General features: G+C 36.5%; 1 protein-coding gene across 1 annotated transcript in view; it reads left to right on the top strand.

Moving 5' to 3' along the window:
- Positions 1-15,523, top strand: part of SLC9C2 (solute carrier family 9 member C2 (putative)) — a 101,872-nt gene that overhangs the window by 57,052 nt on the left and 29,297 nt on the right. The window contains exons 13-18 of the mRNA XM_068985782.1: positions 637-734; positions 2,177-2,296; positions 8,537-8,735; positions 9,452-9,640; positions 13,933-14,082; positions 14,805-14,856. Coding sequence (XP_068841883.1) covers positions 637-734; positions 2,177-2,296; positions 8,537-8,735; positions 9,452-9,640; positions 13,933-14,082; positions 14,805-14,856 — 808 coding nt within the window. The remainder of the gene's footprint in view (positions 1-636; positions 735-2,176; positions 2,297-8,536; positions 8,736-9,451; positions 9,641-13,932; positions 14,083-14,804; positions 14,857-15,523) is intronic.

Below are 15,523 nucleotides of genomic sequence, written 5' to 3'. Positions count from 1 at the left end.
GCACTTGGGTTGCTTCTGTGTCTTGGTGATTGTAAATAGTGCTGCTATGAAGGTTGGGGTGCATGTATCTTTTTGAAATAAATTTTGGGGTTTGGGGGCCTATATACCCAGAAGTAAGATTGCTAGATCATATGGTAGCTCTATTTTTTATTTTTTAAGGAACTTGCATACTGTTTTTCATAGTGGACGCACCAATTTACATTTCATACCAACAATGTACAAGGGTTCTGTTTTCTCCACACAGTTTCTCCAGCATTTATTATTTGTAGCTGTTTTTGATGACAGTCATTCTGACCAATACAAGGTGATACCTCACTGTGGTTTGGATTTGTCTCTTCTCTAATAATTAGTGATGTTGAACACTTGAAGTAAACTCTTTGAGTTGTACAGATTTTGAGTTTCCTGAAGCCAGAAATCTTTGTGTCTTTTATAACATCCAAGGGAGTACTTTGCAAAAATTGAATATTCTGTAAATATTCAAATTAAATGAAATTTATTTCTTCCTATAGTTTTTGAAAAGTATATTTTCATATACTGAGTTCAATAATAATAATGAGGGCTATGTAAAGGTCAAGTAGAGTATATTTCACTAATGTTTTTGTCCTTTGTATTTTTTATTTAAAATTTTATGTTTAGAGTAGCTTTGAAAAGCAGTGTAATGATGGAGTCCTCAGTGTCGAGGCAGCCCGGACATTAATTGGGGCAACCAAAAGCTATTGCCACATCCAAGGAAAGTAAGTATAATACTTCTTTAATTGATATTTCCAAAATTGAATGGGTATGTGATAAAGAATGAAGACAGCTGAGTGTCCAGATTGATCAATCTTTTTTTTAAATTTATTTTTTAGTTGAAGGATAATTGCTTTAGATTGATCAATTTTTTAAAATTTATCTCTCTCTCTGTCCATCCATCTATCCATCTACTTCCTGTTTTACTTGTTTATACTTTTCTCCCTGAAGATTCATGAGTTTGATAACACTGGGAGTTTCTGGAGTAAGATTTAACTGCAGAGCAATTATATGAGAGGAAAGGGGAGCCGTTAAAAAGAACCCACGTAGTTTTAATTATGATTATAATTCTTTTGTCTTTATATTGTTTTCACTTAATTATTGCATAGGGGAGGTAAGAAGGCCTGGAGCCTACTATTAAATTGCTCCCTGGTGTGGAGCAGGATATGGAGGAATTGATCCAGCCTATGAAATTGATAGGGGCTTCCTAGGTGGCTCAGTGGTAAAAAATTTGCCTGTCAATGCAGGAGACGTGAGAGATGCAGATTCAGTTCCTGAGTCGGGAAGATCCTTTGGTGTAGGAAATGGCAACCCACTCCAGTATTCATGCCTGGAGAATCCCATGGACAGAGGAGCCTGGCAGGTTACAGTCCATAGAGTCACAAAGAGTTGGACACGACTGAGCATGCGTGTGTGCATGAAACTGATAGATGCAATTAAATATGATGGGAAAGCTTGGTATCTTAGAGAGATATTGATATCTGGTTACAATTCTGGTAAACATTAAATAATGAATGTTCTAAGACAAAGTTGTAGAGCAACTTTGGGAGATTCTTTCTGGGTGATAGTTAACATTTCATCAGCCTGGTAATATATTTGGGAGATGTAGCATCAGTTCCTAAATAAAGTTTGGGAAGGAACCTTCCCTGGTAGCTCAGAGGTTAAAGTGTCTTCCTGCAATGCGGGAGACCTGGGTTCGATCTCTGGGTCGGGAAGATCCCCTGGAGAAGGAAATGGCAACCCACTCCAGTATTCTTGCCTGGAGAATCCCATGGACGGAGAAGCCTGGTGGGCTACAGTTCAGGGGGTCGCAAAGAGTCAGACACAACTGAGCGACTTAACTTAAATTAGGGAGTTCAGGGCCAAGGAGAATCTTGGGCTAGGCAAGGCATGACAAGAGGAAGCTTGATTCTGAACCTCAAAGAATTGGACTGGAGAAGTTTTAATTATATTCTACCTTAGGTCAGAAAAGTTTCAGGGACAGGGACTTCAGGAGTCTCATGCTAAAATTGTTTCTGTTCCATGACCATGGGTGGTTAGGTGGGTGGATACGGAGGCATATTTAATAAATGTATATTATATTTATATTTAGTATAACTTTTCATTTTATATTACCCAAAGGTATAGCACTTGGTTTTCATCATGTATATATATTTTTCTTTATTAGATTCATGAGTATTTATGACGTTTCAACTTATGTAAGAGCTAGAAGTTGGCTTGTGAAGTTTAAAAACATGTTAACTTTCTTGGAATATCATAAAGATAAGACACCTCTTATTCTATATGGGTAAGTACTGTGAACCTTTAATAGCAATGTACTTGAAAATATGACCTTTTCTACATTGTTAAAATAGGCTACCTTGATTTTTCCTAAAGAAAAACCTCAACTAACATTACAGTCAGCTCTTATTGGTTGAGTAGGGGAGCAGCAGAGTGCTTACTTCTCTTTTTCCATTCTGTTTTAGCAATTTCATTGACACCCTTAGGAGAATGTGGGTAGAAAAAAAGAAGAAAAAGATGGTTACATTTGAGTAATAGTCTTGTCTTAGTGTCACATTACATGTTGGACTTCTTTCATATTTTTCTGGGCTGCTTGTGGGTGAGAAATAGCAAACTCAAAGACTAGATTTAACTCTCAACTTAATTTTACCTGTGGCATGGGATGGTTCTGTTGATGTCTATAATTAGGAAAAACACAGCCTGGCCTTAATAAATACCTACAGCCAATGTCCAAAATATCATAAGATAGGTATTTTACTAACTCATGTAGACTCTTGTTATATAAATTGTGAACTTACACACTTTTTAGACCAGGAAGACAATATTTTTCTACTAACAAAACAAGTCAGATGAGAAGATTCTGAGACCATTAATGTTAATAAATTTTAAATGGGTGTTAACATACTTTTCATAGTAAATTATGGTCTTTTTTTTACTGTCTTTGATTTATTAAGTTTACAGAAAAATATAAAAAATTAAAACCCTAGGGTTTTGACATATATCTACATAACATCTTTTTGTCAATTTCTACTTTAGATGAATAGAAAGAATTTTAGAAATAGGTCATCGTAATTATTAAGTAAAATATTTTGTCCTGTTCCTAATTTTAAGCAATGCTGATGTTTTTCTCTAAATTTATTTGTTTCTTGTTTTTGATGTATGAATCTTTGCATTATTCCTGTGTGCTATTATTAGTATTGATTTTTTTAAAATGCTCTTCAGACAGATCTTAAATAATCCTACCCTACACCTAAAGGAGCTAGAAAAAGAAGAACAGACAAAACTCAAACATAATAGGAAGGAAGAAATCATAAATATCAGAGCAGAGATAACTGAAAAAGATACTAAAAAGCAATGGCAAAGATAAATGAAACTTAGAGCTGATTCTTTGAAAAGACAAACAAAACTGACAAACCTTCAGCCCAGCTCATCAAGAAAAAGAGGGACCAGATTAATAAAGTCAGAAATGAAAAAGAAGTTAAAACTGAAATAAAAACAATACAAAGGATCATAAGAAATCACTACAGTTATATACCAATAAAATGGACAATGTAGAAGAAATAGACAATTTCTTAGAAAGGTACAATCTCCTAAGACAAAGTAGGAAGAAGTATAAAATATGAATAGACCAATTACCAGTACTGAAGTTGAATCAGTAATTAAACTCCCAACAAACAAAAGTCCGGGACCACATGACTTCACAGATAAACATTTAGAGAAGAGTTAACATATATGCCTATCAAACTATTCCAAAAGATTGCAGAGGACGGAACGCTTCTGAAATCATTCTAGAAGACCAACATCACCGTGGTACCAAAACTAGACAAAGATATCACACAAAAGAGAAATAGGCCAGTATCCCTGATGAACATACATGCAAAAATCCTCAACAAAATATTAACAAACCAAATTAAAAAATACGTGAAAATGATCATACACTATGATCAAGTGGGATTTATCCCAAGGATGCAAAGATGGTTCAATGTTTGCAAATTTATTGGTGTGATATTCCACATTAACAAATTGAAGAATAAAAATCATATGATAATTTCAATAGATATGGAAAAAACTTTTGACAAAACTTAACTCTCAGCAAAGTGGGTGTAAAGGGAACACACCTCAACATCATAAAGGTCATGTGTGACAGTCCCATAGCTAACACCAAGCTCAACAGTGAAAAGCATTTCTTCTAAGATCAGGAACAAAACCAAAGTCCACTCTTGATACTTGTATTCAACACAATATTTGAAGTCCTAGCCACAGTAATCAGATAAGAAAATAAATAAAAAGAATCCAAATTGGAAAGGAAGAAGTAAAACTGTCACTGTTTGCAGATAATGTGATACTATACATAAAAAATCCTAAAGATGCCACCAAAAACTACTGGAACTCATTGCTGAACTTGGTAGAGTTGCAGGATATAAAAATAATTTTAAAAAATCTGTTTCACTTCTATATACTAACAATGAACTACCAAAAAGAGAAATTAAGAAAATAATCCCATTTGCAGTTATGTCAAAAAAGAATAAAATACTTAGGAATACATCTAATTAAGGAGGTAAAAGACCTGTACTTGAAAACTATCAGACACTGATGAAAGAAATTGAAGACAACACAAACAAATGGAAGGATGCACCATGTTCATAGATTGGAAGAATTAATTTTGTTAAAATGACCATACTCCTCAAAGCAATCTATGGATTGAGTGCAATCCGTATAAAATACATTTTCCCCAGAACTAGAACAAATAATTCTAAAATTTATATGGAAACACAAAAGACCCTGAATAGCCAAAACAGTATCGAGAACAAACAAAGCTGGAGGTATCATTCTTTCTGACTTCAGACTATTCTATAAAGCTACAGTAATCAAAACAGAATGGTACTGGCATGAAAACTGACAAATGGATCAACAGAACAGAATAGAGAGCCCAGAAATGAACTGACACTTATATGGTCAATTAATCAATGACAATAAGGCAAGAATATGCAATAAGAAGAGACAGTTTTTTAAATAAATGCTGCTGGGGAAACTGTACAGTTATAACCAAAAAAGTCAATCTGGACTACTCTTTTACACCATGCATAAAAATAAATTCAAAATGGGTTAAACATTTAAATGTAATACCTGACACTGTAAAACTTCTAGGAGAAAACATAGGCAGTAAACCCATTGACATTTGTCTTATTAACTTTTTTTTGTATGTGTATGTGGCCTCAGGCAAGAAAAACAAAAGCAAAAATAAATAAATGGAACTACATCAAACTAAAAAATTTCTGCACAGTTAAAGAAACTATCAACAAAATAATTTTTTAAAAAACCACCTACTGAATGGGAAAAGATATTTGCAAACAATATATTCTATAAGGGGTTAATAGCCAAATTATACAAAGAACAGATTTCCCAGATGGTGCTAGTGGTAAAGGATCCACCTGCCAATGCAGGAGATGTGAGAGATGTGGGTTCAATTCCTGCATCTGGAAGATCCCTGGAGAAGGGCATGGCAGCCCGCTCCAGTGTTCTTGCCTGAAGAATCCCATGGGCAGAAGAGCTTGGTGGGCTACAGTCCATCGGGTTGCAAAGAGTTGGACACAACTGAAGCAGCTTAGCACAAAGCACACATACAAGGAACATTAAAAAAGAAATAGCCAAATAACCTGATTTAACAAGGGCACAGAACATGAATAGACGTTTTTCCAAAGAAGACATACAGATGACCTGTGGGCACATGAAAAGATGCTCAGCATCATCAGCAATCATCATGGAAATGCAAATCAAAACCATAATGAAATATCATCTCACACTTGTCAGAATGGCTATTATCAAAAAGATAAATAACAAGTGTGGGGAGGATATGGAAAAAAGGGAACCCTCATGCACTGTTGATTGGAATGTAAATTGGTGCAGCCACTGTGGAAGATAGTATAGAGATTCTTTAACAAATTAGAAATAGAACTACCATTTCCACTCCTGGGTATTTATCTGTAGAAAATGAGATCACTAATTAGAAAAGATATGTGTACCCCTATGTTTATTGTAGCATTATTTATAATAGCCAAGATATGGAGACAACCTAAATGCCCATTGATAGGAATGGATAAAGAAGATGAATGGACATATATATGTATAAAATGGGCATGACATCCAGTCCCATCACTTCATGGCAATAAAAGCTGGGGAAAGTGGAAACAGTGACAGACTATATTTTCTTGGGCTCCAAAATCACTGTGGATGGTGGCTGCAGCCATGAAATTAAAAGATGTTTGCTCCTTGGAAGGAAAGCTGTGACAAACCTAGGCAGCGTATTAAAAAGCAGAGACATCTCTTTGCTGACAAAGGTCGATATTATGGTTTTTCCAGTAGTCATGTACCCAAGTGAAAGTTGGACCATAAAGAAGACTGAGGGCCAAAGAATTGAGGCTTTCGAACTGTAGTGCTGGAGAAGACTCTTGAGAGTCCCTTGGACAGCAAGGAGATCAAACCAATCAATCCTAAAGGAAATTGAAAGGTTGTTGTTGAATCATGCAAAGATGCTGGGATTCTTGGCCTCTGGAGGAGAAGAATTCAATCCGGGGCCAGAGACGCGGCTTGATCACTCAGAGCTTTTGTGTAATAAAGTTTTATTAAAGTATAAAGGAGATAGAGAAAGCTTCTCCAATGAATCAAAAGAATGTCTGGAAGTTGTAAGTGAAAAGTGAAGTTGCTCAGTCTTGTCCAACTTTTTGAGACCTCATGGACTGTAGCCTACCAGGCTTCTCCGTCCATGGCATTTTCCAGGCAAGAATACTGGAGGTTGTGAAGACCACACCAGACCTACTCCCATAATTTACATTTTAAGTTAACCAGATTAGCCAGAAGGTTTAATCCAGAGACTGTCCTCAGGCAGGATACATTATTGTTATATAATCCTAAGGAATGTAGAGGAAAAAAAGTTTGTCCTTTCTTCCCCCTTGAGAATTCCAGACTCCTCTCTCCTGGGGGACCCCTAGACTTCTTATCAACCTGCCTAGGAAATGACTCTCTCAGAATCAACCCTGAATACTCATTGGAAGGACTGATGCTGAAGCTGAAACTCCAGTACTTTGGCTACCTGATGTGAAAAGCTGACTCATTGGAAAAGACCCTGATGCTGGGAAAGATTGAAGGCAAACGGAGAAGGGGGTGGCAGCGGATGAGATGATTAGATAGCATCACTGACTCAATGAACATGAATTTGAGCAGACTCAGAGAGATAGTGAGGGACAGAGAAACCTGGTGTGCTGCAGTCCATGGGGTTGCAAAGAGTTGGACACAACTTAGTGACTGAACAACAACAGCAAATGTATATTCATGTGTTTGTATAATGAAATATTACTCAGCCCTAAAAAGAATGAAATCTTGCCAAATGGATGGCCCTAGATGGTATTATACCAAGTGAAATCAGACAAAGTCAAATACTGTATGATTTGACTTATATGTGGATTTTAAAAAGCAAAACAAATGACTAAACTTAGTGAAAGAGAAATAATCTTAGATAAAGAGAATGAATAGGTAGTATCCAGAAAGGAGTGGTTAGGAGAAGAAAGAAATAGTGAGGGAAATGAAAGAGTACAAAATTCCAGTGGCAAAATAATTGAGTAACAAACATGAAATGTACAGTGTGGGGAATATAGTCAGGAACTATGTAATATCTTTGTATGGTGGCATATCAGAGCTAGACTTATTGGAGTTATTATTTTGAAATGTCTAAAAATATTGAATCAGTGTGTTATGTAATAGGAACTAATGTGTTGTAGGTCAATTATATTTTAAAAACAAAGCAAATTCTTAGCAAAAAAGATTAAATTTATGCTTACCAGAGGTACGGGGTAGGGGAGGTGGAATTGGATGAAGACTGTCAAAAAGTACAATTTCCATTTATAAGATAAATAAGTACTAGGATTGTCATATGCATCATGATAAATATAATGAACACTCCTGTATGTTATATATGAAAGTTGATAAGAGAGTAAATCCAAAAGTTCTCATCTCAAAGGAAAAAATGTTCTTTTTCTTTAATTTTATATCCATATGAGATGAAGGATGTTAACTAAACTTATTCTGATAATCATTTCATGATGTACATACGTCATATCATTAGGTTGTATGCTTTAAAACTTATACAGTGCTGTATGTCAATTATATCTTAAGAAACTGGAGGTAAAACACCCCTTCCCCAAAATACTACCCCTCCCAAATGAATATGTATTTACAGTACTTAATGTTTTTACAGAGTTAATGAAATTGTTTTTTCTACTTATGTGAATGATAAGTATAAGATATTAACTTAAAAAAAAAGCTCCCCAGCCTTGATATAGATTACCAAGAGCCATCTTTTTATCTTTTTCCCTTATGATTTTTATGTATAGAAAGTATATTTTAAATTTTAATTATCTATTATTTTATATCTTCCTTCAAATAAATGTTAATATTTACTTAAATAAACTTCAGATTTTAATTTTTATACTTTTAAAGTGACCTGATGTTTTATTTGATCTCTTTTTTTCAGGCATAATAAATTTCTGATTTTTATATATCACATTGTATTTTCAGAAGAATTTGAAAATGCAGAACATATTATAGGCATAATGTACATTTATCCTATGATAATGCATCTGTGGCCAACAGCAAGAAAATTAAATGTGTCAGGACTGATATTCGTAAACTACTATTTTGTATTTTTATATCTGTTAGAATCAGCATTGAAGGTACCGTTTAAAATAGAAATGTATCCTATAAACAGTACAATTTAGATAGCTTGAATCTATTTTTGTCATTTTATTGGAATAATTCCTACCAGAAACCTTTTGCTGTAATAGTTGATAGGATTATGGAATTTTAGTACTCTTTTTGAGTTTTCTGAGTGAAATCAGTATAATAGTCACAGTCTTGAATATCAGATAAGAAAAGTATCATAAAAGTGGAGAGAATCTCAAAGATCAGATAAAAGAGAATTGAAAATCTCTTTTATGTTTGATGTTTTGATGTTTTCCTCAAATACGTCTTGTAACGATACAAAGAATAAATAAACGAATAAAAGAAAAATAGGTTGCTAGGTTCTTATCATGATATAAGATGAAGATGACTTTTTAGGATAAATGCTTCAAAGGTGGTTTATCAGCATACTGTTTCATACTTTAATTATAATTAATAGTGTTTCAGTGAATTAATTCACTATTTTTCATTGCTTTTCTTTGGTGTTCCAGCTTCATAATAGATTATATATATTTTAAATCAATTATACCTTTTGATGTCAGACATTTATAAAGGATTTTTTTGAATTTCAAATGAATGACTTAAAACTCAGCTTTTGGAATGTAACGCATTTGTAGTTGAGCATTTAACTGTTAATTTTTAAGAGTCCCTTTCCCCACCTTTGTATACTGCTGTGAAATGATGTATGTTCTATATGTTTTCTAAACAGATAATAATTTTGAAAAGGAAATATTTTCATCAACACTGGAATACTTTGGAATTTTCTATTGTGCTTATTGGAATTGTTGATATATTTTGTATATACTTTGTGAGACTGAGACCAGACAACTTGATTCTTATTCAGTTTACAGTAATAATAGGTTATTTCAGAATAATTAGATTTTTTCCTCTTCTCAAGGTAAAACTTCACATTAAAAATTTTTTTTTCTATACTATTTGTCAACTGAATTAAGAAAACTCATTATTGTAGAAGAAATGAGGGAGGGAGCTGTCTTTTCTCCTGGAATCCTCTCTCCACAGGTATCTGCTTGGTTCACCTTCTCACTCCTTCAAGTCATTGCTCAACTCTCACCTTCTCATGGAGAAAGCCTTCCCTGACCATGCTACATAAAATGGCAACCTGCCCTCCATACTCCCAGCTTTCCACCCTATCTCCCTGATCCCTCTTCATTTGCTTAAGTTAATTTTTTCTGCATAGCATTTACCACCTTTTTACTATATGTTGTATGTACTTTCCATGACGTAAGGGTCTTTGTTTTGGTTACTGATGGAACTTAGAATGATACCTAGTATATGAAAGTGAAAGTGTTAGTTGCTCAGTTGTGTCCGATTCTTTGTGATCCCATGGACTGTAGCCCACCAGGCTCCTCTTTCTATGGGATTCTTCGGGCAAGAACACTAGAGTGGGTTGCCATTTCCTACTCCAGAAGATCTTCCCAACACAGGGATCAAACCTGTATCTCTTATGTCTCCTGCACTGGCAGGCAGGTTCTTTACCACTAATGCCACCTGTATGAATACTTACTAAATTATGTATTGAATGAATAAATGAAAATGATAGCACCACTTGAAGCAGGATAACCTGGAAACAAGTTCTCCAAGTTTTAGTAAAATTTGCTCATAAAGCCATAACTCTGCAGAAACATAAAATATTTACTCTAGAGTACATACTACTTCCTTAGCCTACTGCCTATGAAGTTCAGTTTTACTGTGGCCTTCAATCTCCTTCAGTTCAGTTCAGTTCAGTTCAGTCACTCAGTCGTGTCCGACTCTTTGCGACCCCATGAACTGCAGCACGCCAGGCCTCCCTATCCATCACCAACTCCCGGAGTTCACTCAGACTCACGTCCATCGAGTCGGTAATGCCATCCAGCCATCTCATCCTCTGTCGTCCCCTTCTCCTCCTGCCCCCAATTCCTCCCAGCATGAGTCTTTTCCAGTGAGTCAACTCTTCACATGAGGTGGCCAAAGTACTGGAGTTTCAGCTTCAGCATCATTCCTTCCAAAGCACACCCAGGACTGGTTGGATCTCCTTGCAGTCCAAGGGACTCTCAAGAATCTTCTCCAACACGACAGTTCAAAAGCATCAATTCTTCAGCACTCAGCTTTCTTCACAGTCCAACTCTCACATCCATACATGACTACTTAACAATGACCATTTCTTCATTTCTTCTTTTTGTGGCTCTCATTTTGATTCTGAAAGTAGATCTTCATGTTTTTCAGTCTCAGTTCTTAAGCTTCCTTTCTATCTTTCCAAGGTAGTTGCATGATATTAATATAGGCTTTTAACTTGGGAGCTTTAGATGAGTTCTCTTGCCACTCCATATTTTTGAGCTGCTTAATTCTTATTAGGGAGCTTCTGTGGTGGCTCAGTGGTAAAGAATCTGCCTGCCAAAGCAGGAGATGCAGGTCCCATCTCTGGGTCAGGAAGATCCTTTGGAGAAGAAAATGGCAACCTATTCCAGTATTCTTGCCTAGGAAATCCCATGGACAGAGGAGCCTGGCTACAGTTCATGGGATCGCCAAAGAGTTGGAAATGACTTAGTGAATAAGCAACAATTCTTACTACATTAAATAAATCTATTAGTATGAATTGAAGATATATAAACTTAATGTTAAAAAATACTGCTCTAAACCCTGACGGTGAAAGGCAGACATTAGAATCTTCCACCTGGTCCCTATTTGCCAAGAAATTTAATAGTTGTCTTAGGTAGAATTGTCTGAATGCCCAGACCTGTGCTTGTTGACTTTCCTTTTTTTGTTCCTTCCTTGATTCTATATTAAGTGTATATATACTTAGGGCTTTCTTGGTGGCTCAGTTGGTAAAGAATCTGCCTGCAATGCAGGACACCACCTGCAGTGCAGGAGATTCGGGTTCTATTCCTGGGTTGAGAAGATCCCCTGGAGAAGAAAATGGCATCCCACTCCAGTATTCTTGCCTGGAAAATCCCATGGACAGAGGAGCCTGGCAGGCTACAGTCCATGGGGTTGCAAGAGTCAGACACAACTTAGTGACTAAAACACCACCATATATATACTTAATACAGAATAGAAATAAAGTATGTTACTATTCTTTAATATTCATAAGAATGACTTTAATAGTTATATACATAAAACCTGCTTAAGGGGTAATTTGGATTATTTATTATTTTTTCTTTATGAGCTGAGTTTAGAACAAAGTGCCCACATAGGGTATAATCTCATTATAATACAAACTATTCTAGGATATGTAGAGTGAGGCTAAGTCTTAATATAGAAGGTAGAGGCTTTCATAAGTAATCAGTTTGTACACTGGGATCTTATGCAGAGTAATGTAAAATAAGTATCTTAGAAGGAATATTTTGCAAAAAGTCTCTCTGAGTGAAATAAAAATTTAAAGATGTATTAGTACAGAAGTCAACCCTGTTTACAGTGTGAACCATTTGCTATTTCTGTTCAGTGTGCTCTGATAAATCCTAGTGGAGTGCAGTTCAATTCACTTCAGTCGCTCAGTCGTGTCTGACTCTGCGACCCCATGAATCGCAGCACACCAGGCCTCCCTGTCCATCACCAACTCCCAGAGTTCACTCAGACTCACGTCCATCAAGTAGGTGATGCCATCCAGCCATCTCATCCTCTGTCGTCCCCTTCTTCTCCTGCCCCCAATCCCTCCCAGCATCAGAGTCTTTTCCAATGAGTCAACTCTTCGCATGAGGTGGCCAAAGTACTGGAGTTTCAGCTTTAGCATCATTCCTTCCAAAGAAATGCCAGGGCTGATCTCCTTCAGAATGGACTGGTTGGATCTCCTTGCAGTCCAAGGGACTCTCAAGAGTCTTCTCCAATACCACAGTTCAAAAGCATCAATTCTTCGGTGCTCAGCCTTCTTCACAGTCCAACTCTCACATCCATACATGACTACTGGAAAAACCATAGCCTTGACTAGACGGACCTTAGTCGGCAAAGTAATGTCTCTGCTTTTGAATATGCTATCTAGGTTGGTCATAACTTTTCTTCCAAGGAGTAAGCGTCTTTTAATTTCAGTTAAGTAAATATAATCATGAGTAGCTTTTTTTTTTTTTAACTGAGCACTTACTGTGTTCTAGGATCTGTGCAGACCACTTTACATACGTATCTAGTTAAATTGTTACAATACTGGGAAGTACTTGTCTCCGCTTTATCAAGTTAGGTGTCCTAGTAGCCAGTCTCACCAGAGTGAGGCTTTCAAAAAAAGCAAATCTGTATTGGAAAACTTGGAAGAATATTGAAGAACTTTACTTTAGATCAGCCAGTGCATCATGGAATAAAACTTTGTATTTTAAAAATCCTCTTCAATATCTCCCCTTCTCCCCAAAGTTTCACAACCAAAATAACAGTTTAAGAAAAGCTCTGCTTTCTCTGCTCTTGTGATTCCTTCGCTGTGGATGTTCTTTTCCTGATCACGTCTTCCCCTTGTGTTACTTGGCCCCTCACCATCCTTCCTGTACTCTGTTGTGCCTCTGTGATTGATTGCATTGCTTGTGAGGGGCAGCTCCTTGGGAATCCTGGTACTTAGGTGTTATCATCCTCATAGTCCAGATGAGGACGCTGAGTCCTTGGAGTCCCTAAGTAACTTGTTCAAGGTCACAGCACTGTGAGTAGCAGAGGGCTGGTATTTGAACCCAGGGAGGTTCTTATTTAAAAATCCCTCTCCCTTCAGTCACTGTACTCTCCTGCTCAGCTTGTCATTTGAGAAATTTAGAGCTAAGGAGAATCTCAGATTACCCTAAGTTCCTTATCTTGCAAGTGAAGAACCTGAGGTGTAGAGAGATTTATTCTGTTGGTAACTACTGTCCAGGTTATTGGGGTGACCTCTCTTGTCTTCTGAAAACTGGGAGTATGGAGAATAAGAGAAGAGCAGTGGTAAGCACTTAGCCTTAAAGCTACAGAACCAGTTATTCATTGAGCTTTCTTTTCTTTAGAGAGGGGCTCTCAAACTTGAGTGTACATAGAAACACCTGGAAAACTCGTTAAAGCATTGATTTGGGGGCCTGTCCCCAGCATTTCTGATTCAGCAGGTCTGGAGTGGGGCCTGAGAATTTGTGTTTCAGCAGTGGATGTTTCAGTATTTGTGTTCTAACAAGCTTGTTAGAAATGGCATGTTGAGAACATCTGCCTGAGAGGGTGCCTTTCCTCATCAAATTTTCGTTTTTTTTTCCCTCTCCATTGTTCCAGATAATAATACCACTGCTGATAAATATTGTAGATGTGCAGATCAAAAAGCGCCTCAGCTTGACGTATAGTATTACAAAAGGCTATATCAAAAGTCTAGAGGATACCAAGTTTTTAATAAGACAGATTTCTAGCCGAAAGTCAATAGATCAGGTAAGAGACAAGCACTGGTCATTTGGGAAAAACATCCCTTAGGTGTATTGATTTAATTTAAGACCATTTCTACATGAATTTGACTCAAAAGATAAATTATGTCAAGTGAAGGGGATTCAGTTGTTTATTATGTGATACGAGGTGCTGCAGAGAACAGTTTCTGTTCTTTAAATTTCAGCTCTGATTATCAAACTTCAGGAAGACTCAAAGCTCAAGAGCATGCCTCGGCCATGGTGGGAATTTGGCAAATAACAATTGTATGATTGAACAGAGATTGTTTAGCCGAGTGGAGCTATTTCTTCAGTTATGTCAGGAGTTATCTGTAGGAAACATGACCTACCTGACACCATATTTTTCATTATTCCCCTTGCTTTTGCACTCCCAGTAGATCGGCTCCCCAATTGGCTGCTCTGTTGGATACCCTCTGGTGGGGTGCTATCTCTGAGGATTCTCTTTGGCACACAATGAAGCGCACACTAGTCTTTTCTGAGAAATATTAGGTGCAATACTTATGTACTTATGTAAGCTACTACACAGCATTCATTGCACTATGAGAATGAGCCTGGGAAAAGCAGCTGAATTTACAAAGAGAGAAGAATTAAATATCTCCCCCAAATGATATTTAAGTGAGATTTTTCTACCATGCTTTTTTCCCTCAAATTTTAAAGCCAGTAATGCACTTGGTATAATTAGAAATTAATACATTTCTTAATTTGTCACAGAAATTATATGAAATTTTGGAAACCAACAAACAAGATGCTGTCAAAGAACTAGGTAAGTAGATGGGATATCTAATTTCCTGAAATCACATCTTATCATCCCATAATTTAACCAAAAGGAAGACAAGTTCATGCTTTCATTCAATCACAGACTCATTCATTTATTCATTCAATGAGCATTTATTGAACACATATAATGGGCCAGGTGTACATAAAATTCAGATCCTGGTGGGAGATGTGAGTGTATCAAGAGATAATAGCAGAAAGTTAGAGGAGTTCTGTTATTTGCTATGGGAGCATAAAAACAAGAATGAAAAGTGCAGAAAGTGTGTTAAGGTGGCAAGATCATATTCCTTAAGGTTGTAAGAAAAAGACACACAAACGATTACCTATGACAGAGAGTGTTGTTTTTGTTTCGCCCTACTTTGTTTGCAGGGATAGTCAAACAAAGTGAGTTTGTGAGGGGTGTCGTTTTTTGAGCATCTGCTGCCACTCTCCTTGAGTTGAAACATTTGGGGGAGCCCTAGGATTTTATACAAAACTTCTTAGATCTGCTTTCCTCATAAGGGGGCTGTGGGCCAGGCTCTCAGTGTTTGCCAGAATATAGTTCCTGGTAGAGAGCTTGGCACCTGGTATACCCTTAACAAATAGATGTTATTGTAAAAGAAAGAAAGCAAAGCCCCTTTGTTTTTATAACCACATTGTAAGATGCCATATGGATT

This window comes from Capricornis sumatraensis, chromosome 14 (genome assembly GCF_032405125.1).
Source record: "Capricornis sumatraensis isolate serow.1 chromosome 14, serow.2, whole genome shotgun sequence".
Classification (NCBI taxonomy): domain Eukaryota; kingdom Metazoa; phylum Chordata; class Mammalia; order Artiodactyla; family Bovidae; genus Capricornis; species Capricornis sumatraensis.
Note: the sequence above shows the minus strand (reverse complement) of the source record. Positions and strands in the feature narration are given on the sequence as shown.